General features: G+C 53.7%; 4 protein-coding genes across 9 annotated transcripts in view; 1 reads left to right on the forward strand and 3 right to left on the reverse strand.

Moving 5' to 3' along the window:
* Window positions 1–72: 72 nt before the first annotated feature.
* On the reverse strand, window positions 73–4,550 carry LOC110073204 (aflatoxin B1 aldehyde reductase member 2). Its single transcript, XM_072977493.2, has 7 exons — window positions 4,294–4,550; window positions 2,401–2,588; window positions 2,195–2,299; window positions 1,826–1,922; window positions 1,353–1,455; window positions 1,086–1,215; window positions 73–765 (listed from the first exon to the last, which is right to left on the reverse strand). Exons 1-7 carry the CDS (start codon window positions 4,487–4,489, stop codon window positions 604–606), a joined length of 981 nt encoding a protein of 326 aa, XP_072833594.2. The 5' UTR covers window positions 4,490–4,550; the 3' UTR covers window positions 73–603.
* An 851-nt stretch (window positions 4,551–5,401) lies between these two features.
* LOC110073109 (aflatoxin B1 aldehyde reductase member 2) lies at window positions 5,402–9,369 on the reverse strand. Its single transcript, XM_072977491.2, is given in 7 exon segments — window positions 5,402–5,962; window positions 6,264–6,393; window positions 6,763–6,868; window positions 6,981–7,077; window positions 7,418–7,522; window positions 8,422–8,609; window positions 9,059–9,369. Coding segments are annotated over 7 exon segments (987 nt in total). The 5' UTR covers window positions 9,258–9,369; the 3' UTR covers window positions 5,402–5,800.
* Window positions 9,370–9,934: 565 nt separating this feature from the next.
* SLC66A1 (solute carrier family 66 member 1) lies at window positions 9,935–16,046 on the forward strand. 5 transcript variants are annotated; one of them, XM_020782131.3, is made up of 8 exons: window positions 9,935–10,265; window positions 11,576–11,897; window positions 12,527–12,656; window positions 12,865–12,952; window positions 13,104–13,264; window positions 13,740–13,832; window positions 14,545–14,730; window positions 15,339–16,046. In XM_020782131.3, exons 2-8 carry the CDS (start codon window positions 11,746–11,748, stop codon window positions 15,444–15,446), a joined length of 918 nt encoding a protein of 305 aa, XP_020637790.3. In that variant the 5' UTR covers window positions 9,935–10,265; window positions 11,576–11,745; the 3' UTR covers window positions 15,447–16,046. The 5 variants fall into 5 exon arrangements, with proteins under 5 accessions (XP_020637790.3, XP_020637791.3, XP_020637794.3 ...); XM_020782132.3 differs by having other exon boundaries at window positions 11,669–11,897; XM_020782135.3 differs by having other exon boundaries at window positions 11,698–11,897.
* Window positions 16,047–17,032: 986 nt separating this feature from the next.
* Window positions 17,033–25,417, reverse strand: part of CAPZB (capping actin protein of muscle Z-line subunit beta) — a 41,331-nt gene continuing 32,946 nt past the window's right edge. Inside the window, exons 5-10 of one of the 2 annotated variants that reach the window (XM_072977495.2) lie at window positions 24,509–24,650; window positions 23,592–23,708; window positions 22,063–22,128; window positions 20,989–21,065; window positions 20,285–20,397; window positions 17,033–18,030 (exon numbers count right to left, since the gene is read on the reverse strand). In XM_072977495.2, the coding sequence (XP_072833596.1) occupies window positions 20,295–20,397; window positions 20,989–21,065; window positions 22,063–22,128; window positions 23,592–23,708; window positions 24,509–24,650 (505 nt within the window). In that variant the 3' untranslated portion in view covers window positions 17,033–18,030; window positions 20,285–20,294. The remainder of the gene's footprint in view (window positions 18,031–20,284; window positions 20,398–20,988; window positions 21,066–22,062; window positions 22,129–23,591; window positions 23,709–24,508; window positions 24,651–25,417) is intronic. The other variant, XM_072977496.2, reaches the window with a different exon arrangement.

Consider the following 25,417-nt stretch of genomic DNA (forward strand, 5'->3'; position numbering starts at 1 on the left):
AATTCCCCAATTATGCATTCTTATGATTTAATATGGGGGTGGGAGGGTAGTAATAGCTACAAAGACTAATCCTGATGATTTCAGTGATTTTATTTTGAAAGCTTTTTGACCCAGAGATGAACCGTGTTTGGAGAATCTGTTCCTTTTGCAGATGGGGAGCTTTGATTTAAATGCAAAATCATGCCTCGTTTGGCTTTGGAAGTGAAAGCAAAGGTCGGGGGAAAAACATGGATTTTATTTCTCGGGGTAATGAATTTATCTTGCCGGAAGAAGGAAAGAAAACAGACCACGGAAGGGTTGGAAGGAAACATAGGCTCACTATTTGACACAGGGAAGGGAAACGTGGGGCTCTCTGGAGGTCATGGGACTACAACTCCCATCTGCCCAGAGTTGGGCGGATGGGGTTTGCAGTCCATCGACCCCAAACCGTGTGATTTAAGGCATGGGTGGTGTCAATCACAGGATCCACTCCTTTGCGCCAGAGGTGGGGGTCCCCCCCGAGTCTTCCAAGCGCAAGAGGGGCGCTGGGGGGGGAGAGAAGGCCGAGAGGGTGGGCCACGGGGCAGGCACCCAGCCGGAGGCGGCCCTTTCCCGCCCCCCCTTTCAGCGGAAGTAGTTGGGGCAGTCGTGGGCCACCAGGCGCCAGGCCTGGTCGAAGGCCTCCACCACCCGGGGCTGGAGGGGCCCTTCCTCGCTGCCCCGCAGATTCTCCCGCAGCTGCTCCATGTTGGACATCCCGATGATCACGGCGTCCCCATGGTCGCCCTGGAAAAGAAGAAGAAGACGGGGAGGCGCGTCCGACTGGGGCCGGTTCAGCCCGAGGGACACCAGCTGCCTGGCTCTCTCCCCCCCCCCCGCCCTGATTAAGAAGGGTCTCCCTCCCCCCCCTCCGCCAGAGATGAGAAACTAGCAAGCTTTGGGCTATGGCTGGACTACAGTGCCCGTCATCCCCAAACGGGGTGTCAATGGGGAAGGCTGTCCAGGTAGAGGGAAGGAGGGTGAAGCCCCTGACTGGCCTACCTCCCTCTACACCCTCTGCCCTGTCTGGCCCACGCCTGGGCGGAGGGCCCCCCCCTCGCCGTTACCTGCAGCTTGGAGTGATGATAGATCCAGCGCAGTGCAGCGCAGGTCAGGCTGGGCGGATCCGGCCCATACGCTTCCCGTAGAGCCTCTCGGATCAAGGCCACCCCTTGGAAGTGATGCTGCTTCCAATACCTGAGATGTTGCAAAGGAGAAAGTCCCAGACTTGGCTGCATCAAGAGATGGGTTTCCTCTGCTGTCGAGACATGCCCAGCGGTTGCCTCCCGACAGCTCGCCCCTTCCGCCGCCCTCCCCCAGCACAGAAGACCCACCTGTCCTGGTAGATTTTCCCGAAAGATTTGTCAAAAAAACGGCTGCCCGGTTCATGGTCAGCCTCCTTATCCTCAAACTTGTACTTCCCCGTCAGAAGCCCTCCTGCAGAAGGGGAAGAGAACATGCCGCCGTTAGGGACTAGCAACTTGAAATTAACAATAAATTCATGAGCCTTTGGGAGCTGAGGGCCTCCCACTAGTGTACCATTTTGGAAAATACAACCACCCTCCACAACTCAGATGTCTCTTCCACACACACCCTGCCCCCCGGAGAGACACACAGATTTCCATGTTCAGAAAGAACGTGGCAGCCAGGTGATGGCTTCCAGGGGACACCCCAGGTAAGGAAAAAGTCAGATCAAACTTGCGTTGTGTTCCAAACACAGTGAGGCACAAAAGAGAGACAAAATTGTAACAGAAGAAAGCAAATCCCATCTCCCTCTGCCCACCTCCGCCTCCAGTCCATACCGTACCTGCCAGGGGGTTGAAGGCGTAGAACCGCATCCCATAATGCCTAAGGCAGGGCAGGAGTTCGGTCTCCACTTGGCGGGTTATTCCGTTGTACATGCCCTTTGTTTTTTTGGGGGGGGGGGTTTAAGAGAAGGGGGGAATTCAGACGAACCAGGTTATAACCGGCATTTCCATTTAAAAATCAAAGACTGACGTGGACTTCGTAATGTCCCGCTGTTCGAACGTTGGGGGGGGGGATAGGAAACAGACTACAGCCCCCATCATCCCCCGTCAGAACCCCCAGCTGTGAAGGATCATGGGACCTGTAGTCCAAAAATAACAGGGACGGGCAGCTACCCCCTGCAACCATCAAGGGCTGGGGGGAGGCTCACCTGGTACACTGTGGGCAGCACCCAGTTTTTGGCTTTGCAGAGGGTGTAGATTTCGGCCACCTCCCAAGCTGGATAGTTAGAAAGGCCGAGCTCTTTAAACTTGCCCTGCGGAAAGAGGGCGAAAATAAAAGAAAGGGAAATTTTAAAAATCTCCGCCTGTCAGATCAGCCTCCTCGTTCCAGGGCGTCCCCTGAGCCCCTCCGCACCTCCTTGTGCAGCTGATCGCAGGCCCGCAGGGTCTCCTCCACGGGGGTCTCGCGGTCGGGCATATGGAGGTAGAAGAGGTCCACGCTCCGGCGCTGCAGCCGCTGCAGGGAGGTGTCCAGCTGGGCCCGGACGCTCTCGGCCCTCAAGGTCTTCCCTTCCAGTGGGTTGGCCTTCGTGGCCACTTTCACTGCCGGGGAAGAGAAGCCGAGGTTGGAAAGCGGGCGTTGGCACCCCCTTCTTAAGGCTGGAAAGCGGCAGCAGCAGGAAAAGGGGAGGCCGGAGGAGAGGAGGAGAACCTGCTGTGAGACGGATCAATCCACAAATGACACCACGGCCTGGTTTATACAAAGGGATTGAGCAAGGCTGTGAACAGCAAGGGGGATTCTGGAAGCCCCCCAGTTCCTCCAGTGTCTACTTCTCAAAAGATGATAATCAGCAGGTGACGGCCACCACTGCTGCCAGTAGGAGGTGGACGTCAGGGGTTTGATTCCCCGCTGTGGTCTGCTTAATGTGATCCATAGCGTCCCTTCCAACCCTGCCCCTCTAAAGTGGTTGTTGTTGCTGTTGTTGTTGTTAGGGAGAAGCATAAATCAATGCTATATTCTGTAAATGAAGGGAAAGAGATAAGAAAAGCAAGCCGCAGGTGGGAGCTCACCTGCACTCGGCCCTTACAAAAGAGTGAAGGTTACATTATTAGATAAGACTATCAGGGTGATAACTTTGTGGTTACATGACTTTGCAATTTTGGTATTAAAAAAACAGGGGAAAGGCCTGCCGTGGTTCTTCCCACCTTTGACAAAGTAAGGTGACTATTCTTTTAGGGAGGCTTCGCTGTTTCTGTTCACCCCAATAACAGCAAAGATAGGAAAAAGGCTGCCCGCGGCTTTATAAATAAATAAAACTTTGGGAGGTTTTTAACATCGGGGCTCATGGTGGCCAGAGTGGCCCTCTGGATGTTCAGAATCAGGAAAGTGGTTCATTTTTTCACAATAAGACTCCCAAATCCTCCAGGCAGCATTCGGGGTGGGGGGGGCTTAAGTTAGTAGTCCCTCAAAGGGTGGACTACGAAACCCAGAATCCCCCAACCAGAAGCAGCCACCAGCCCTTCACCACCGGGACTCTGGACAAAAGCTTTCAAATCCAGATCGTTGTTTAATCGTTACTATTAATGATAAGCCACCAGCCCTCACTTCCTTGGGATTGTAACTAGTAGAATAAAGGTGAGGATCAATGGGGCATGAAATCAGCCTCCTTCGTTAATCAATAACCAGGTTTATCCGCCTGACGTTTCGGAGACAAGAGAGAGTACAAGATGATTGTTTTTGCACGGGGAAAGTGACAGGAGGGTCCCCAGAGGTGCAGGAAGGTTCACGGACCCCCAGGTGGGTGGAGCACAGGACTGGGGATGGGGAGATCCGGGTTCGAATCCTCCCCAGTCCCCCCCCCCCAAACTCAACTCCCTGGGTGACCTTGTGGTCCTGGCTGTCGCTCAGCCCGGCCGACCTCGCAGGGAGGGGGGCCTCGTTCAGGGAATAAAGTGGGGAGGAAAAGCAGGAGGGATCAAATCCGCCACTCAGCGGGTCGGGAAAGTTTGCAAAAGTTCACGCATTAATGAAAAGACCTGGAATAGGTCGCAAAAAAAAAAGCAAGTAATGGGCGGACGAAAGGGACGGGGGGAAATGCACTCGGCCCATGCCCCAGGGCCGGCTTGCAATGCCCTCTGCCCATGCTCTGAAGCCCCGGTCTCCCCGGGTCCTTTTTCAGGAGAAAGGCGAGGGGAAGGAGCTTCAGATCCGATCAAGGGGGACGCACCTGGCCCCGGCTGCCCCCCAGCCACCCTCCGCCCGCGCCCTCTGCCCATGCTCGGCGGACCCCTCTCGCCGGCCACTCACCCGCTCCGGCGGCGGGCAGCAGCTCGCCCAGGAAGCGCTCCGACTCGCCCCAGCCGTAGATGTGCGCCGTGTCCACCTCGTCGTGCCCGCGATCCAAGAAAGCGCGCAGCATGGCCCCGCTGGCCTCCTGGTCGGCCCGCCACCCGAACCCCATGGCCCCCAGCACCGAGCGCACCCCCGGCTTTGGCCCCGACATCCTCGCCGCCCCCGGGACCCGAACTGGCCTCCTCCGCCTCCACGAGCGCAGGTGAGTAGCGAAAGGGCGGTTCCGCTACCGCCTCCCGCTCCGCCCATCCCGGCCGGCCAAGGGATCCTCCCCAAACTCCCAAATAGGGTCGCCGTGGCCGCAGGAGGAAGTGGGGGCGGGGGGGGGGAAGAGGTCTCCAACGGGGAAGCCGGGAGTCGCCTTCGAGAGTCGAGGGGACCCCCGATTCCTCCCCGAATTTGGGACTTCTTTCTCTTGCCTCCCTCTCCCCCCCAAGTCTTAGGGTTATACACCCATGGACCAACAAAGCGTTCTGTGGAGCTCCAAAGCTTGCTCCGTGGGTCCCCTTTTGGCCCACGCGTTTAGGGCATCGCATACCGCACAACAAACTGCGCTCCCAGGAGAATCAAATAATAATAATAATAATAATAATAATAATAATAATAATAATAATAATAATAATAATAATAATAATAATAATAATAATAAAAAGAGAAACATAAGAGCAACTAGGGAACAAAGGGGAGTTGGATGATCTTTGGGCACAACGAAGCACTAAAATCACTATCAGGCCACTAAACATGGGAGAACCGGTGAGCTTGGAGGCCTCCGTTTGCTGAAATCCAAGCCTGGAACAGGCCTCCAGTTTTGTTTCCTGCGGATGTGGATTTTTTTTTCCCTTTCCCGGGGGTGGGGGGGGAACGCTGGCCCAGGGGGGCAAAATTAAGGTTGAAATTCGGTTATGGTTTGGACAGTAAGAGGGAGCCACGCCGTCCACGGTGCAGGATCGGGTTTTCATATTGGGGGTGTGTGTGGGATTTATGCAGTAGGGGCGTGTGCGTCCTCTCCCCTCCCCCTGAACACTGCCAGGAAAAAAAAAGATATTTAAATCTGTGTCACTTAAATCAGTAAATTTTTATTGGGAGAACTGGCTTTCCTTCTACGCTTCAGCTTCCAGGGAGAAGGAAAGAAAACAGACCCCGGAAGGGTTGGAAGGAAACATAGGCTCACTCTTTGAAGCCGGGAAGGGAAACGTGGGGCTCTCTGGAGGTCGTGGGACTACAACTCCCATCTGCCCAGAGTCAGGAGGATGGGGTTTGCAGTCCATTGAGCCCCAAACCATGTGATTTAAGGCAAGGGTGGCATCAATCACTGGATCTGCTTCTTCGCACCAGAGGTGGGTGCCCCGTCCCCAAGTCTTCCAAGCGCAAGAGGGGCGCTGGGGGGGGGGGGAGAGAAGGCCGAGAGGGTGGGCCACGGGGCAGGCACCCAGCCGGAGGCGGCCCTTTCCCGCCCCCCCTTTCAGCGGAAGTAGTTGGGGCAGTCGTGGGCCACCAGGCGCCAGGCCTCGTCGAAGGCCTCCACCACCCGGGGCTGGAGGGGCCCTTCCTCGCTGCCCCGCAGATTCTCCCGCAGCTGCTCCATGTTGGACATCCCGATGATCACGGCGTCCCCACGGTCGCCCTGGAAGAGAAGAAGAAGAGGAGGAGGTGCGTCCAACTGGGGCCGGTTCAGCCCAGGGCACGCCGGCTGCCTGGCTCTCTCCCCCCGATTTCCCTCCCTCCCTCTCTCTTTTTCTGGAGATGAGTAACTGTCAAGCTTTGGTCTCTGGCTGTACAGTGCCCATCGTCCCCAAACGGGAGGTCAATGGGGAAGGCTGTCCAGGTAGAGGGAAGGAGGGGGAAGCCCCTGACTGGCCTACCTCCCTCTAAACCCTCTGCCCTGTCTGGCCCACGCCTGGGCGGAGGCCCCCCCTCGCCGTTACCTGCAGCTTGGAGTGATGATAGATCCAGCGCAGGGCGGCACAGGTCAGGCTGGGCGGGTCCGGCCCATACGCTTCGCGGAGAGCCTCTCGGATCAAGGCCACCCCTTGGAAGTAAGGCTCCTTCCAGTACCTGGGGTGTTTAAAAAACAATAATAAAGCCCAGGGTCCCCTTCCAATGGTTTTTGACTGGCTTCACACCGACCGCGTCTCTCCCACTGGAGACCGAAAAGGGCGCTGGCGTCAAAGTGACAGTCAGGAAGTGGGAAATCTGGGTTCCGTTCCCCCTAGAACCCTACCCCAAAAAAGGCAGGGGACTCCCCTTGGGGCTCATAGGCCACTGAGTACATCTCAGCCGGTCTGTCCTCCCAAGACAGGTGTGACCGCGAAACACCCCCCCCACACACCTCCCAGTTTCCTCGGCCATCGGGGCAATCTTGACCGTTTACCTTCCGGGCTTCGCCGCTGAGCGCCTCGCTAGCCTCTTCCGCCACCGACTCACCTGTTCCTATACGCTTCGGCCCAGTCGTTGCCAAAAAACCTGGAGCCTGATCTGCAGTCGGCGTCTTTCACGTCCTCGTACTTGTATTTGCCAGTCAGGAGCCCTCCTGCAAGGGTTAAGCCAATGCCTTTCCATGAGGGACTAGAAACTTGGAAATTGTAACAGAAAAGCAGAGCGGTACTCCACAACTCTCTCTCCCCAACCCATCCGATCCATACCTGCCAGGGGGTTGTAGGCATAGAATCGCATCCCATAATGCCTAAGGCAGGGCAGGAGTTCGGTCTCCACTTGGCGGGTCATTGCGTTGTACATGCCCTTCATTGGGAAAGAGAGAGAGGAAACTTCAGACCAGCCAGATTTACTCAGAGATTTCTCTCGGGACGCGATGCCAAATGACCAGGAAACACATCCGCTTCCCGGGTTCTTATAACACCTGAAAAGTTGGGTGTTTGTTTTTTTTTTCCTGGAGAGGGAACCCAGCTCCTAGAAAAGGTGTGTTTCTTTATATGCCAGAGGGTTCTGGGTTCAAGTCTCAACCATTTCCGGTAAAAAAAAAATGAGAAGGATAAAAAGTTTTACTTCTGTTGGGTTTTGAAGACTGCCCCCTTTGGAGGGCCAAACGCTGAGGAAAAAGCATAAAGCGCGGATCCTTCACCTGGTACACCGTGGGCAGCACCCAGTTTCTGGATCGGCAGAGGGTGTGAATTTCCGCCACCTCCCAAGAGGCATAATTAGAGAGGCCGAGCTCCTTAAACATGCCCTGGACAGACAGACAGAAAAATAGGGGAAAAATTAAAACGTCACTAGATTTAACAGGCATACATTCACAGAAAGGATAATAACATCAGGGAACTCAACAGTGGAAACGCTATTCTTCAGGGCGGGAGACTCTTTTTCGATGAGGTTGCTGGTCTAACAACCTATTTAATAAAGTCTTTGAATCACTTGGTGACACACAGGTATATATATATATATATATTAATAAAGGGACCATCCGTTCTCCCGTCTGTCTCACGCCGGGACTGAGAGGGATTCCTCTGATTTTCTTTTCTGAACGCCTGGAAATCAAGTTTGCCCAACTCACTCCCAAGAGTTACGGCGCTTTGGTCAACAGCGGAAAACAAAGGGGCGCCAGTTCCACGGGTCAGCATGAACCACCAACCACCACCCTGGACATTAGAGGGGTCTTCCTGCTCCAAGGGTCCCCCCCCCAATTGCTGCCCCTGATGATTTATTTCTTTAAACTAATATAAAAAGACCTTTCCTGGCCTGTAAGAGCGGAAGGGAGCAGATCTTGGGTTTTAAATAGGCTGTTATTAGTTCTCCAAAATGACTCCCAAGAGTTACAGGCCTTTTGGTCAACAGCTGAAAACAAAGGGGCTCCATTCCCAGGGGCCAGCCTGCACCCCCCTTTGGGTTTTAGAGGGGGGCTCTTGCACCAAGCGTCCCCCAAGGCCAAAGGCTGGGAGTTCGATTCCTGACATGTGCCTCCCTGGAGAAGAGCCAGCTTGGCTAGCCTTGGGCAAAAGGGGCACCGTCCCCAGGGACCCCCCCACGCCGCCTCTGAGTCCTCTCCACCTGGGAAAGGGTGGCCCTCGGTGGGAATGGACCGGAGGGCCTTCTCCCGAGGAGCCCCGGCCCCTCTTTCTTCCCGCGCACCTCCTTGTGGAGCTGCTCGCAGGCCCGCAGGGTCTCCTCCACGGGGGTCTAGTGGTCCGGGGCGTGGAGGTAGAAGAGATCCACGCTGTCCAGCTGCAGCCGCCGCAGGGAGGTGTCCAGCTGGGCCCGGACGCTCTCGGCCTTCAGGGTCTTCCCCTCCCACGGGTTGGCCTTCGTGGCCACTCGCACTGCCGGGGAAGAGAAGCCGGGGTCTGCAGAGGTCGGCAATGGGGAGTTTGCCCCTTCTTTGCTCCGGGGCCGGCCTGCTCTTGGCGCATGAAAAGGGATCCGACCCGCAGAAAGGAACTAGCGTGTGCAGGTAGACTGCCCCTGGATATGGAAGCTCTACCTGGGCAGCCCATTGGCGGCCCTCCAGACACCCAGGTCCCACCCGCCTTAGCCAGGGTGGTGATGGGGAAGGGAGGGAGTCCCAGGCCAAGAACATCAGCGCCCCCCCTCCAATTATCCTCCTGCTATTTGAGCACGGCAAGTTACTTTTAGAAAAGTAACTTGTCCTCGCTGCCTATGGAAAGGTTGGAGTAGAAGGCCGAGGCGCCAAGAGGGGGCGAGACTGGGAGGGGGAGGCCGTGCACTCTGCACATGCCCCGCCGCCCTCTGCACCGACCCGGCCACCCACCTCGGGCGCTCTCCCGGCGCAGCAGCTCGCCCAGGATGCGCTCCGACTCGCCGCCCGCGTACATGTGCGCGCAATCCACCTCGCCGTGCCCGCGATCCAGGAAAGCGCGCAGCAGGGCCCCGCTGGCCTCCCGCTCGGCCCGCCGCCCGAACTCCATGGTGCCCAGCACCGAGCCCACCGCCCGGCCCGGCCCCGCCATCCTCCTGGAGGGGGCCGCCAGCAAGACCCGCCGCGGAAACAAGCCCGCCACCGCCGCCACCGGGACTCGAACTCTGGACCCTCCTGCACCGCGCGGCCACCTCCCCCTCGCGCATGCGCGGCCGCCTCTTTCTTCCCCCCTCCTCTCCCGCCTGACCTTCCAGCCATCGCAAGGGAGCGTCTCCAAACTCTTATCCCGGGGAAAGGGCGCCTGGAGGAGGAACGTCTCCCCACGCAGAAGCCCCGGGCCATGTGCAGAGCGCCTTCCCTTCTTCCTCCCTACTTTCCCGACCTTGCCACGGGCCCCCTAAAAGTTGAGCTCCCCCCCCCGCTTTTCGGTCTTTGGGGGCTTGCCCAAAGGGGGGGGGAATCCCTGGCGAGGAGTTCTGTAGAGCTCCCAGGCTTGCTACGTTGGTGCTTCTTTTTGCAGGCGAGGCGTGGGAAATGCGCCTTGCCGGGCTGCGGATTCTGGGGTTTGTAGTCCCCCCCCTCCAAAAAAAATAGTCATTTTATTTTATTTTATTGCAAGCCCTGGAGAAATCCGGGCCTCTTTTTCCCTCCCTCCCTCCGCACGGACTCCCATCTCTAGGGCGGAGGTGGGGCGAGGGGCCCGATCCTCCTCCTCCTCCTGCGGGGCGGACTCCGGAGTCAGCTGATCCCGCTCCATCAGCCGCGGGGGCGGGCGGAGGGAAGAAGGAAGGAAGGAAGGGGGGGCAAAACACAACAACAATGAATTAGATACAATCTTGCCATGAAGCCGGCCTCCTCGGAGCAGCCCCGGAAGGCAGGAGAACTGAGCCGGGCTCCGGATCGCGGCGTGTAAACGGGCCGGGCGGGGAAATCCGGATTGGACGCGCCGCCGCTTCCAGGCAGCCTCGGAAGAAGAGGGATGGCCGGGAAATGACCCTCTCTTTTTTGTTGTTTTTTGTCTCCAGCCTCATTTCGGCTTCTTTGCGGGGGGAAAACAAAAGGATGATAGTGAACTGATTGCCTCTTTTCTTGCTCCGGGGTAAGTGATGCGGGATCTCCCTTGCGCGGCTCGGGCTGGGGAGGGGGATGCTGGGCGTTGTAGTCACACACCAAAAAGGAAGGTTGGCAGACTCAGCCTCCACCTGCCCCTTTATTGAGCGTCCCCCGAAACCCACCGAGGAAAAAAAAAGGGGGGGTCCTTATTCTGAAGCTCTCGCCGGGAAAAGAAAAAACAAACCACCCAAAACTCCGCAACTCCATCGTGCAAAGGGCAAAACACTCTGCTTAGGCTCAGAGGCCCCCTTAATCGTTCCAGATGGTGCCGACAACAGCTGGAATCTGTTTCGCTAAAAAAAAAAAAAAATTATGGAAGGGGCAGCGTTTAATGGCCTAGAAACTACGTTGTAAAGGGTTTGAGCTCGGAAATACCCCCATAAGGTGGGGAAATCCGAAGGGAGCAGGAAAAGAGATGAACTGACTCAGTAAAAGAAACCAGAGTCTGACTTCCTTTCTCCATCCCCGTGATTTATTGGGGGGGGGGGGAAGGGACTTTCTACAACCGGTTCCGAGTTCAAATCCACCTCTACCCTCAGGTGGCCCAAACACTTGAGCTGGGCAGTCCCACGTTCCTTTTCCCAATGATCTCTAAAACGGGGGGGGGGGGGACTGACTTAGACCCCTTCTTACACAATCACGGAGGTTTCAAAAGCGGTGTTTGCACACGCACGCGGACGAAGGTGAACCGGTTGGGTCACGAGTTGGTGGTTATCTGCTGTTGTGTCTCCGCTCCTGAAAGCTTTTGCAAATTTCTTTTTTTATCAAGCGGGTTTCGGGAAGCCGGGCCACCAAAAGCAGGGCTTCCTCAAAATGCCCTGGGGTGGGCGAGATCCTCCAGGCCAGGGTCAAAGTCCCCCCACGTCTCTGGGGTTGCACAAGGCAGATCTTTAAAAAGAAAAACTGAGTCACTCACTTAGGAGCCTTCAGAGCGCGGAGGAGATTTGCCAACCTCGGACGACCCCGAGTCACATGAGAAATGCTTAGCGCAGGGATCTGGCGGCCCAGCATCCTGGCTCCAACGGGAGGCAGCTAGAGCCTCCCTTTTTCCTCCCGACACTGGCCACCAACATTTGCAGGTATATTGCTTCAGCACATGGAGGCTTTATTGAACTCGAGCGGTGACTAGGCGGGGGGCCAGGCATTTTTCATTGGATGATGTCTGAAGGGTGTGATTTATTTTGTAGCCTTGTTAAATTATAATTTATGGTGTTCTCACTTGTACTATTTCCTTTTTTAAAAAAATCATTTTGCGAAAGGTCTTCCCTTCCTGCTTTTTGGTTTGTGTTTTTGCAGGGCGGTGGGGTGGCAATGGGACCGAACCCAAACCCATCATTCTAAAACGGTCCAGCTCTGATTTCAATGACGGACAAATCCTGCTGCTTTTAGGGGCTTCTTTCGCTGTCTGTTGCCGCCAGACGGAGCCTCCCTGGATCCTGCACCCAACGGACGCTCCTGCCAGCAAAATGAGTCTCCGGACCACAAACGCCTCCGAGTGCCCGAACGGAACCCAGTGGGTCCTGGAGGTTTTACACGAATGCGCCCAGGACGGCTGGGATCTCGCCAGCGTGGTCCTGGGTCTCGTCTCCATCTTGTGCTTTGCCGCGGCTTCTTTCCCGTAAGTCCTCCTACCTCCCCCCCCCCCAATGGGGCAGCTCCCAAGAGCATACCTGGATTTCCATTTATTTTCCAGAGCTTTAAAAAAATGAATTATATTTTTTTGGACGATAACTCCCCAAGTGGCTGGGGAGGGGGATTCCGGGGTTTGTAGTCCAAAGTCACCCCCCCGGGTTCTGAACAGGAGAGTCTAGATGGGGTGACACGCAGCCCCCACATCTGTTGTGTTTCGAACTCCCCACCTCTTGTTGGGTAAAATCTTTGGAAGCATGAGTCACTTCCTCGCCCGGGGAGGAGGGGAATGTGGTTCAGACTGGTGCCAACTCCTAGAGGCTCGAGGCTAGTTTGCATCCAGCTCTGGATTTTAGTGGCGGTGACAGGATCTGGGGCATTTTGCATACAAATTGGGTGCAATTATTCTTGTTATGATTCCAGATAAAACGAATCATAGCCATGGGTTTCAGTCTGTTCTCCATGTCTCTCTGTGTATTTGAAACCTTAAAGGCAAAAAAGGTTTCAAATAGTCTCTGCTATCCTGGAGAGAACATTTACTCACCATAGGTGACCAATCAAAGCTTGATAGAAAAGGCTACTCTTTAACCCCTTCTTCTCTGCACCTTCTTCCTGCAGGCAGTTCTACCTGGCCTGTAAAACCGGGATCATGGACCAGGCCCTGTCCCTCTATTTCCTTCTAGGGTGGCTGGGGGGAGACTCTTTAAATCTCCTCGGGTCCTTCTTGGCTGATCAGCTCCCGCTACAGGTAAGAAGAATGAAGGAATGAACGAACCTACATACACACAAACAAACAAGGCGGAGATAGATGAGTGTGTGATTCAAGGCCATTACCTGGCCTTCATCTACCTTGAAACTCTTACCAAGTTGCAGAATCCTGCATTCTGGTTGCAGAATTTATACTGCTCTGGTTGCAGAATTTGTGGCTCGAACGCTCCACTCTCCTCCTCCCGCAGGTCTACACGGCCATCTATTACGTCCTGGCGGATCTGCTCATGATCTCCCTGTACGTCTACTACAAGGTCAAGAACCAGAACAGGCTAGGTGAGTTACATGCCGGCGGCTCACCGCGCCAAGGTTTTCCAGAAGCGGGATTTACGAGTAAAAACCCAAAATGAGAACCAGCGCACCAGGAGGGGGGAGAAGAGTTCCCCCCCTCCAATCCAAGCTGACGTCTCCCCTTCTCTCTCAGCAGTTTCAGTCTCGATCAATGCCCTGCTGGCCTTCATTCTGGTGGGAACAGTTTCGGCCACGCCGTTCATGGCTGGACCGGCCCTTTCTCTCGCCGATGGCACCATGGCCACCTTCAAAGGACGAACGCTTCTCTCTTTAGCCAACAACCACGTTCGGTGGGAGGTACACTCATTTCTTGAAAAAGGACAGAATTGCAGAATCCTTTGACAGAATTAATTCTATCCCAAGCTGCGTTTTTGGCCAGACAGGACACTCCTGCCCTGCGGCATCTTATACATGTTCTTTTTTCTTAACCTAAAATCTTAACAGCCGTCATTATATATATATATATTTTTTGCTGGTCATCCATGGTCATAAGCTGTTGGGAGTTTCTACAACCCGGCATGCGGCCTTTAGTAGGTTTGGCTGGGAGGGACCTTTCTGTTTGGCTGGGGTGACTGTCAGTCTATTCCACACTAGCCTGTTATTTCTGGGATTCTGCTAAAGCAAGGGTAGGCCCCCATGGCTTTCTGGATTTTTTTCGACTGCAGCACCCAGCTGGCGGTGAGGGGATGATGGGAACGCCACCACTCAGGGAACACCCTTACCCCTCAAGCTCTATGGGGAGGTTGTCTTAACCTGTCGTTCTCTTCAGCAGCCTTTCACCCAGAAAGAAATAATCGGCTTCGTGATAGGATCCGTCTCGTCGCTGCTCTACCTGCTCTCCCGCGCCCCTCAGATCTACACGAATGTAAGGTTGTTGAAGAAACGGGACAGGGTGTTTTATTCAGGGTGGGGGGAGCTTTTCCATACCAGCTCAGAAGGTCTCGGTGGTGGTGAGGGTGAAAACTTTTGTTCCCAAAACCTGATCAAAACAGGTGCGAAGCTAGAGCAGGCAAGAGTAACATGTAGTTTTTCCAGGATGTGACTTTCCTTCAGGGGCGAGACACGACGGGATATGGTCTTCCTCTGGGCTCCACGGCGAAACCGTCTCCCTCGGTGTATCAAATAACTTGTGTGCCCAGCAGCCTTGCTAAATTTGACAGTGAGGTGGGGGGGGGCGACGTTGAGGTCGGGAATGACCATTCCCATATGTTATGGTTGACCAGACCTTCAAAAATTAATTTTCATACTGAATTGCATGGGAGTCAAGCAGAGTCCCTTTGGAACTCAAGTTTCGACAGCCAGGGGGGTGCATGACTTCAGGGGGTCCGGTCTGGTCCCTGCTGTTTCATGCATGCATATATGTAATGCTGGGGGGGGGGGGGGGGGTGGCAGAAACAACAGAACAAAATAACATCTCTCCAGTTCTTGATATTTTTTTTCCTGGTTTCTTGGAAATTCTTTCCGGAACAGGAACATTTCAGCCTGTACACAGTATTCCAAATGTATAGGTTTTGTTTTTTTTTAAAATTAAAGTCTTGGCTTTGCATACTTAATAAACATGTTTCCTCCCCTTCCAGTTCAAGAGGAAATCGACCGTGGGCATCTCGTATTCCCTCTTCGCTCTGGTGATGCTTGGCAACCTGCTGTACGGGCTTAGCGTACTAATGAAAAACCCGGACCCCGGCCAAACGGAGGGCAGCTATGTGATCCACCACCTCCCGTGGCTGATCGGCAGCTTGGGAGTTCTGTCTTTAGACATCGTCGTATCCTTGTTATCGAGAAACCTTAAGGTTGCATTTCTACACTGGAAAAAAAAAACCTGTTCAGAGTAACAGAAGGCAGAAGTTTAAAAAACACCAACCAACCTACAGCAGGATCCCCATAGCCACAGGGGATTAGTTTCCCCCCCCCCCCAGTAGATGCTGAAAAACAGGTTATAGTGAACACTATTTTAATAGCAAATGAATGCTAAGTATACAGTACTTAGCATGCGCTCTGGCTCCCACTAGTGGCTAATTCTGCTAATGTTATTATACACATATATTTCTCTAGCAAACACTATACATAAGTGACCTCTGGCTCCCTCCAACGGCCAGTTCTGGTAACTTCACCTTTAGAAATGGGTACTGTATTTCTGGCAGACATTTAAGATTTTTAATATTTTCAGATGGTGAATCAGTGGATACTGATCCCGTGGATATAAGAGTCCAACTGAATTATTGTACTATTTCTGTTAAGTCACTCTCTATAAGGTTATAGACGGAACTGCCTTATGCAAAACAGACCACACAGTCATCGACACACACCACGCTTAAAGCTCAGGACTTCCTTCTCCCACTGAATGAGAGCAGACCTTGATTCCCTCCTTCAGATTTCTTTCCAGTTCCTCGCTTACCGGCAGAAGAAACCCTCTCGGCTCGAAGAGAGAGAAGCCCTCCTAGACCATACTGAGGAGTCTCTCGAAAGCGGCCAGACATGACGTTGCGGGGATGCTGGATTGCGGAGTCACAGATCAAAGGGAGACCCTGGTGTCCTCCCAGATGCATCCCCCCCCCGGAAGGATGCTCTACCTCTGGATTGTGGGGGGGGGGGGGGAAGGGAAGTCCACACCTCTGTTACTAATAGGTCTCTTTCCAGAAAACATACCTAGCACCTTCAGGAAGGCTCTCCTCACCTCTTAACAGCCCTTGGGGTTTAAAAAAGGGACAGGGGAGAAATGACTTAAAACAAAACACACACCAAGGAATGAAAACCATTTATTTTCAGTTTTGCCGTGATGTTTCAAACCTGAAGCCAAATGTAGCTTTTTCTCCCCCTCCTCCATCAAAAAAGAAGGGAAAAGAAAAAAAAAACATCGTTCACCAGAGGGTCTGGTGTTTGAAATGGGAATGAACTTTTGGCGAGTTGTGATGAGGGTCTCCCTGTTTGCCAATCCGGCGGCACCCGTTTTTCTTGGCAGAAGGGAAGGAGGGACGCACCTCGATTCTTACGACGGCGTGGGGCATTCTCTTTTGAGTGGGCATTTTCATGGAGCCAGGAGATGAAAATAGAAATAATAATAAAGGAATTGTTCAAAGGGTCTGAATGTATGTGCCTTTTTTTTTCGGGGGGAGGGGGAGGGCTGGATGCCCCCTCCAGCTCTCCTGTTGTGTTTTCCACTGGAGCTTCTAAAGTGTGGGTCGACCAGAAGAGGCCTTGAGGCCGGCGCACCCTCGGCTGCAACGCTGTTGGGCTTTTAAAAGCTTCCTAAGCCCGCATCATGCGTGACGGCGGCCCGCTCACGAGTCTCCAGGTGGGGGAAATGTCCCGTCCGATCAAAAGGAAGCCGCCTTTCGGATAGACGGGCCCGTCCCGGACTCCGTGTGCACGGTCACGGCAGGGCGAGCTCAGCCAGAGCGTCTGGCTTCCCTCTTCGTACACACCCTTTCCGAGGAACTAAGGTGCTTTTCTCCACCCGGATCACAAGCACGGACCCCCCCCCCTTCCCTGGAAAGGCCGCAGAGCCAATGGGGAGACTTTCTGTCGAGCGAGTGAAGGCTTTTATCGCCTACCCTTGAAACAAAAGGATCTCTTCCTCGCTGTTCCAAAGAATGGCCAGGGTGCCACGGAGTGTTTTTCTAGAAATCTTGGGGACTCTGGCTGGAACCTTTTACCCTGGACCTGGAGCAATGCTGCCATGCTCCCTTTTTTCAACAAGGTTTTGGGGCACAGCCTGCCCCAAGCTGTTCAGCAGAGGCTCGACTACAACTCTCATCAGCCCCAGCCAGTGCAGGCAAAGAATGAGCTGCGGTGCAAGCAATAAACTAGGGGCCCCCACGTATCCCCCCCTCATGCCAGCTGTGCAGTTGGGCGGTGTTTCCACTTCTACCCCTGACCTACCAGCCAGCCCCCACGGCGGCCTCAGAGCGCCACCACGAGGCCACGTCTGAGGGCTTGACACCCACAAAACATACCACACGAGCGACCCGCCCGCTGAAAAGAAGAACCCACCACGGAGGGCAGGAGGGGGGGACACGCAGGGGGCAAGTGGCCGGCCGGCGGTGCAAAAACTCTGGACTGTCCAACTCCGTTTTCACTTTTTGTGGTTTATTATATTTTTCTTTCTTTTAAGGATGGAGGCTCAAGTATAAGATGCAGATTCAAACTGAAGCATTACAAATTTTAAAAAAACAAAACAAAAATCCAAAAGATAACCGGTCTTTTGCATTCCATAGAAAATGAGAAAAAAAAGGGGGGGAGGAGAGAAGGGACAGGGGGAAGCATTTTTAAACTATCCCGGTTCAAAAGCAGGACTTCAAGCGTCACTAGTTTGGAAAACCTCATACAGACCACTGTGGTTTCACACCCCCACCCCTTCTCGAAGCCTCCCCAAGCACACAGAGTACATATTTTCCAGGGTTTACCTCCCCCCCCACACCTTTCATACACCACAGTATTTAACAAAATCTTTTTTTCCTTGTTGTTGCTGTTCGTTGTGTTGCTTTACATTTTTTACACCAATGTAGCAAAAGATGGAAAGCACGCGGAGCCAGGGGGTCGGGGTGATAAGAGGTTAACAGATAGCAACTGGCGGCCTTATTTATGCACCTTAAACGTAAGGGAAGGGGGGGGGAGAAGGGAAGAGAAACCACCACCCCCTGGATTCCTCCCTAGAAACGCTTTGCCCGGTTTTGGTAAGAAGGCAAGGGGGTGGTGGGGGTGGTGCAGAAGTAAGCTGCAAGAGACTGCTAAAAGTTTATACAGCTTTATTCGTCGGGGCAGGCGGGAGGAACTCAGGCGGCGCTTGGTGAGCGGAAAGAGATCGGATGTGATGTCAGAGAGGAAAAAAAACCGTGGCGGGCGGCTGGAGGGTTGCAAGGAGAGAGAGAGAGACAGAGAGAGACCGAAAATGTTTTCTAAGAAAGAAAAAAAGGAAAATCTAATGAATGCATGGCATGTTTTTGTTAGCATCATCGACAGGGAGGAGAATTGGTTTTTAACTTTGCTGTTTCCTCTTCAAAGCCTCCACCAGGTCATTCTTCAGCGCTTCTTGCTTCGATTTGTCGGCAAACGTCTGCACTGACCTGGAGGCACGAGGGAGGGAGAGAGAAAAGGAAAGGTCGGGGCATTAAATAGAGAACTCTGAGCGGGCGGATTAGGTCTGCCGTATCCAGAAACGGGTGTCCCCTCCTGGCTGGGAAGGACAGGACTGGGGCCACGCCAACGGAGGTGGATTATTCGACCTCAGGTGGAGACTTCGGACACTCTTTGCTAATCAAGGACAGCTCAAACCCAGGCGAGAAAGGGCACGAGGATGCCTCCCTGTAGAAGCATCTCGGGAAGCCTGGGAGAAAACCAGGACACACCAAAACACTCCTCTAAATGGGTAAGGGGTTTCTTCAAGCAGAACTTTTCCTAGAAGGATTTTTTCAGAGATTCCGTCCCCTACTGAGGTCCTACTTTCCGGGGAAACGTGAAGGCTTATTTGGGCCATGTTCTCCACTGGAAGGACGAAGAGGAGAGCCAGAAAGATCAAATCCAACATCCTGTTTCCCCGACGGTCCTACCCCAACCTCCCCCAGCTCCTGGGACACTCACAAATCAGGGCACCAAGGAAGGCACCCTCTTTCTGTGCCATCCTCATGCCGAGAAAGACTGATTCTGAGAAAAGGAGGAACCCCAAGGGGCCGCTCCGCATACGCCCTCTCTCTCCCTTGCGGCCGAGGGAGGAAACTCCGTTCTTGTCGGAAACGTCTTTCCAACCCCATACCCAGGAGGCATCCAGGAGACAGAAGAACACCGTGCAGTGTTTCCAGCAGTGTGGTTATTTATGAGAATTATTGTTCGCTTGAAAAAAGAGGAGCCATCTCCTGGCCCCATCGCCGGCCACAGAGAAGGCGGACGAGGCTTTTCCTTCCCCTCTGCGGGGTCCGAGAGGAATTCAGTGGCACATCCAGCAGGTCACTATTGTAGGAAGGTTAAGCCAGCCTGTGGTTAGTCAATGCCATGCAGGGGTTAGAAGCTGAAATAACTTTTTTTTCTTTTTTTAAATCTTTCTCCAGAAGATGGGGAGAAGGCAAGAGAAGATCTGAACACAAGCTCGGGGATCTTGTCCCTTTCATCATCATTACGTCTTTGGAAAGACTCCAGATAGGCATCAGAGTACACTCTCTCTCCCTCTTTTTTGTTTTCCCCCCTGTTCAAGGCCTCAGGAAGTGTTTTTTTCCCCCTGAATTAACCACTGGCAGGATCTCCTTCCCAACATACTAGCAAGGGAATTCTGGGCAATGTAGTCTCAAAATAAGCCCTTTCCTAGGCGCTGGCAGATTTAAAAATGGGTCATCAGGGGCTTTGGAGATAAATCGAGGCGAATCAGTACCAACCCGCCAAAGCTTGGTTCTTTTGCTCTCCTTCCTTCACCTCTCTGCCCATCCCAAAATCCACAGACAAAGCTATGTGTACACCAAGGTTCACAAAAATGGAGAGGGGGCAACGTACAGGGCACTGCAGAATTCAGCTTCCATATAAGATAAAATCAGAGTTTTTAAGTGTCCTTTGGTAACAGACAATTAAAATTGTTTAATGGAGCATAAATCAATGACTGTAGAAGGGAAGGAATCTGAAAGGCCGGTAATGTAGGATTCCACCTTGAAAAGCAATTCAAAATTTCCTCGAATTTTCCCAACAGGTTCGCAATGCCGACTGAGTGGGGAGATCTCTCAGAAGCCGACAACGCCTGAGACCTCAGAAGGAAGGTTTTCTGAAGGGGGTAGAGTCTCGATCACAAAAAAACAAGAAGGTTTTTAATAATGCTGACGTCTGGGGAATAGGACTCCCCAGGGCCGTTTTTCAAAAGTAGTGTGTGATTCAACCTCCAAAAGCTGGGAGGGGAAAAAAAAGGTGTCTCTGGGAAGTGACGGTCAGCCACAAAATTCAGCCGTCTGCACTCCAGGAAATTCGGACCGCGTGAACTACTGTTGCGCTGAATTCGGCAGCTTGATGGTGTACTGTACACACAACCCTGGCCACTGGGTGGATTTTCTCGCCCCTGACACAGTGCACAAATCAGTAGCAAAACCACACATGCAAGGACACACACACACACGGGGTCCTTAACATTCTACGTGCAGAAATCTCTGAATGGGCAAGAAGAACCGCACCACAGCTCGGAAGAAAGCACTCTGCCTGTTTACAAAAACTGTTCAGCCACGTCCAAGGGTTAGGCATTGGTTAGGACATGCTCAGGGGTTTATGCCGGTTTTCTCTCGGCCAAGGTTAAGTGTTGTTTTAGTGTCAAGTGGCTGAGATTTTGGGGGGCCGGTGGCAGGGTGAGGATACCTGGGCCGGCTTAGTTATCCGGCTGAATATACATCTGGCGCTGGGTTAACACTTGGGAGAGCTCCCTCTGCAACTGCTTATATTTTTGGTTGTCAGGAATAGCATCAATAGATCTAGAGAGAGAGAAAGAGAGAGCGGAGGGGATGGAAACAGAGGCAAAGGCACGGGAAGGACAGGTCAGGAGAGGCCAGGAGGAGATGGTGCCAGATTCAAATCCTAGGAGATGCTGGAGCTGTAAGAGCAAGAAGAACCATGGCAACTCGAGGAACGCCCGAGGAGACCGGAAGACGTAAAGCAGGACTCCACAAACGGGACACTCTCCACAAAACCTCTTCACATTCAGAAAAACATTATACATGAAAAGAAAGGAAGACAGCAAGCTGCTGGGTCACACAGAGCACTTCTTCAGACAGAAAGCATTCTGTGCTACCCTGAAGATGGCCACTCGGCCACCTTTTTTTTTTTTTTTCCTTCCTTGCCTCCAGAGGGCAACTTAATGAGAAATAAAGGAAAGATTTGCAGGTGTGTGACAGTCCAGCCTATTCTGCCAAAGGTTGCAAGATTTGTTTGGGGGGGGGGAGATCAAAAAGAGGAAACAGAAGACTCCAGCACAAGGATCTCCACAGGGTTATTCCTCACAGATACGAGGGGAAGAAAAAGAAAAAGGAGAGAAGCGAAGGACACTGTCGCCGTTCAGCCCTTACCTAAGCCCGTTGACGATGTCCTTTGTTTTTCCAAAATAGATCTCGTTCAGCGTACTTCTGATTTTATTCTCCATGTCCTAGAAAGGAAGGAGAGAACAAAGACGTGGCTCATTTGTGCCCAATGACTCTTAAAATCCTTCCCTGCCGAAGGAGAACGGAAAAGCCAGCCATTTCGATTCTCTTCGCTTTGGACTCGCCCAAGATCAGAGTTCCTTTCTCCCTCCCACGGCGGGCAATTCAGATGAGAAACCTGCTCTGACTCCCACCCCCCCCAAATGCTTTTGCCGCTACAAAAATCCCCAACGTTTTTAAAAGGGTTGGAAGTCCTAAACCACATTTCTGCAGATCAGGCATGATCACAGAGACAAGGGGAGGAAGAAATCTACCTCTGTGTTTCAGGGCGCAAAGCAAAAGAACCAAAGCTACCCCCCAACTGGTCCACAAGAGGGCAGCAAACCCCCATGGAACTCAGAGCGCCCCTGGGTAGGAAACAGAATCGACCCACCAGCTCCTACAGCCAGCCAGTCTTAGCCTCGTACGGTCCTTTCTCTCTTTTTTTAAAAACTCCACTCATCTCTGTTAAGTGGGTGCATTGCCTTGGAATCTGTTCATGGCCCCCGTTTTTCAGAGGGGGCAGCTGCCTGGGCCTGCTTCAGCCACGCCAGACACACACACACACACACAAAAGGGGGGGGGCAGCAGCAACAGAAGACTTGTGCAACGTGTTTGGACCAAACAAGTTTAATGCAGCAAGACTTGACTGCCAGGAAGTTATTTTCTGCTCCCAGACTGGGCTGCCAGGGAGCTCTGTCTGGGCCTAAAGGCTCTGATCCGCCACCTCGAAGGAGAGAAACTGTCCTCCGGGCGCATCTGTCCCCAAAGGCTTGCAACGGCAAACCTGGCGAGATGAAAAGTCACGGGGGAGGGTGGCAGCACGCAGGCAGCTTCCTGACGTGCGAGACAAAAAAGCAATTCACCATCGGAGCCCCGAGGCAAACAAGAGGGTCCCCTAGCTGGAGGGAGAGCACAGGGGAGACCCCTTCCCGCTCGCCCCGCTCGGTCGACAAGACGTACCTCTACCAAGCGGCCAATGTTGGCTATGTGCGGAGAGGAGTCGCTCACGGTCTCGTCTTTTTCCATCTGGAATCAGAGGTGGGGGGAGGGGGGGGAATAAGACGACAGAGATGGCTGGCGTGAAAACACGAGAGAGTCCAGACAGATTACGCGCCCCTCCCCGGGAGGCCAACGGGGGCTTCGGGAGAGGAACTGAAAGGTGGTTTGTGCCAAAGGAATGGATCCTCAGCCCCTCAAGCTCAGAGAGGGCACCACCAGGGGCACCCCAACTAGGCAGGGTGGGGGGCCAACCCCTGGAGGGCCACACCTGCCCTGTGTCCCCACCGATGCCTTCTTAGGGTATCTTTCAGAACCCCCACCTGGGGACGGTCAAGGCAGCCCCCGCAACCTTCTCGGCCCACAGCCTGCATTGCCCCAGGCTGCGATCCTTCTCCTCAAAGTAGACCTTGTTTTGGAATTGGGGGGGCAAGCTTAAAGAGGGACAATCGACTCTGGTCTACCTCAAGTCAGAACCGTGGCCCACAGACTTAGCTACAGACTTCCCTCACTGACCAGCAGCAGACTTGAGGCAAACCAGGTCAGATCCTCTCCCAGCCTGACTCTGGAAATGCCCGGGGTTGCAAATTCCAGGGATGGGGGCTCACTTGGTCCTGAACTTATGCTGTTTATCTAAATACCTTGGGAGGGAGGGAGGAAGGAAGGAAGGAAAGCAGCTTTTTATTGAATTCAGAAAGGGGCGACTGGTAACACTGGCCCCCTCCAGCTGGCCTGGCAATCCCTGACACACACACACCCCCACCCCGAGGGCATCCTCTCGAAGGACTGGAAGTCACTGCGGGAGCAGCCTGAGGAACCCGCCCTGGGCATCAGCGGCCAAAGCAGTGGGTCAGGCCGAGAGCGCTGCCGGGCGAGCCTGACGGGGTGTGGAATTTGGTCCGAGCCCAGAAGGCAAGAGGTGATCACACAGGGTGGGGCAAGGGGCCAGATCCAACCGGTCAGCCTCATGTGTTTTTCAACAGACAAAGGGGGAGAGAGATTAAAGCCCTCGTTTTACTTGTCCAACCTCTTGCACAATGCAGAGCGCCGGTCTCCAGCAGGAAAGGGGTCACCTGCTCCTCCCCCCCCCGAACACTTTCAACAGAAGGGGAAATGGGTTCTATCTTGGGCTCACAGCAGTCCTTGCACCCATGAGGGACGAACTGCTGGAGAGCTCAACCGTTTAGGTGTCTGGCGGTGGAGCCAGCGGTTGAGGGTTTGATTCCCCTCCATGGTCCCTCCTTGACAGGGGCTGGGCTGGATGACCTCACAGGGTCCCTTCCAGCCTCTGCTGTTCTAAGATTATTGTTATTATGACTCCCACCTGAGCCAGGACCACATAAACGTGGTTTATGACTCTCTACGGTTCCTCTACTGGCAGTTCTACAAACGGGGCATGGTTTGGAAACGCAGCCAGTAGAGTCCTGCAAATGATTAAGAGAAGGGCAGAGCGCCCCTCTTTCTCTCTCTCTTTCTCTCTCTGTCCCACGTACCTGTCGGGTGAGGCTGCCTCCGAGGTTCATTGTGCCGGAGCCTGTTTTGTTCGTCTGCAACCACAGCATCACCGTGGAGGTCAGCTTGTAATGGGCCGTACGGCCGCTGGACTTCTCCTGGAAGGGAACGGGAAGGAGCGGAGGGGGGAACGTTAGCCCAGCGGGGCCCAAAGCCTGCTTTCCCCACCATCATCCCCCTTCCCCACGGCAGCCTCTGGAGCCACACTCTGTGCTCTTTCGACTTTTTCCCAAGTCGACGGCCAAACTTCCCGAGGCCGGAGAGGAAAACGCACTCGGGTCTCCCGCTGGCCTGTCGAGCCAAAGTTAAGCCACAGAGAAAAAAGGGAAACAACAACACACACACACACCCTTTCCCTGATACGTGAGCAAAGGAGATCCAAGCAACCAACGCGACTCTCACCCCTGCGCTGTCGCGGCCCTCCAAACGTCCACAAGCTAAAGGGGGGGGGATGAAAAACCCAGCCTGAGCGACCACCCCGTGCCAAGGGTAGGCAGCAAAGAGGGTATTTTTCAGGTCTTTGGGCCACTTTTTGGATGGAACACCCCCCCCCCATGGAATGGTCTCCTTCCAAACCGCTTGAAGGGGAACGTTTCCAAATGAATAAGAAGAAGTTGGTGCCAGAGTGAGTGGGCTGCAAAATGGAGGGCCGGAGAGTGGAGGAGGGGAAGAGAGAGTCACGTTTACAAGCCTCGCACAATATTACATGGTTCACCCAAGCACCTGTGTGCTCATTAGCTGCCTGGAATTTAATGAGAAGGTGTGTGTGTGGGTCTGGGGGGAGGCGTTGTTGCTTATTTTACTTCTTCTTCTTCTTCTTCTTCTTCTTTTTAACCCCTTAGGAACCAAAGGCTGCCGCAGAGAGGCGAGAGAGAGAGAGAGCGTGTGCCGGCTGTACCTGCACTTCCACTACATGGATGGAATCCCAGCAACCCTTAATCTTCTTTGATCCGTCGCCAGCCTTCTTAATGAGAATCACGCCGGCAAAGCCGTGATCGAGGTCCCAGAGGTAGACGGAGGACACGCCCCCTTCAAAATACCTGGAGCCAGAAGGGAGAGGAAAGGGGGGGGGGGAAACAACCCAGCCATCTGATCAGAAGCAGAGAAGAAGGATTTAAAAAAAAAAAAACACAGACACACACACACATGGTTCTGTAAAATTCTACCCAAAGTGGTGTTTTCCTGGAAGCCTCTGCTCTGGTTTCTTTCGACTGCTTGCAAAGGACGTCTCTAGCCCTTGCGGCTGCAAAACCGGGAGAGAAGGACGAATGGACGGAAGATTCCTACTGAACCCACTGGCTTCCGGTGCCCAGCCCAGCCCCCAACGGCGTTCTGTCCCTGGTAAAACTCAGAATAAAACTGTGCACATTGTCAGGGAATTGCAGAATTGCTCTGACTTGCAGGTGGAGGACACAGGCACCAGGGGTCTGGAGGCAGAGATTCCAGTCTGTTGATTATGAGGGTGCAGGTGATCCCGGCTGGGGTGTTTGTTTCACCCAGATCACAGCACCCAGGGTTTTCCCTCTGTTCCCTATTTTTAATCCTCTGGAGTCTCCTAAGCGTTGGGTCTTGTCTATAGGTTTTGCCTTAAGGAGGCCCTGGGGGCGGGGGGGGAGAGAGAGAGAGAGAGAGAGAGAGAGAGAGAGAGAGAGAGAGGAGGGACTCGCCTTGAGTCTGGGGGACGAGGCAGACGGGCCCAAAAGGAATTGAAATCACTTGCCAGACATCTGGGGCAAGGGGGGAAGCTGCCAAGCCTCCCTGCAGGGAAAGCCGCAAGGCTCCCACATGACTGGAGGGCAACGCAACC

Source organism: Pogona vitticeps, chromosome 7 (assembly GCF_051106095.1).
Source record: "Pogona vitticeps strain Pit_001003342236 chromosome 7, PviZW2.1, whole genome shotgun sequence".
In the NCBI taxonomy this organism is placed as follows: domain Eukaryota; kingdom Metazoa; phylum Chordata; class Lepidosauria; order Squamata; family Agamidae; genus Pogona; species Pogona vitticeps.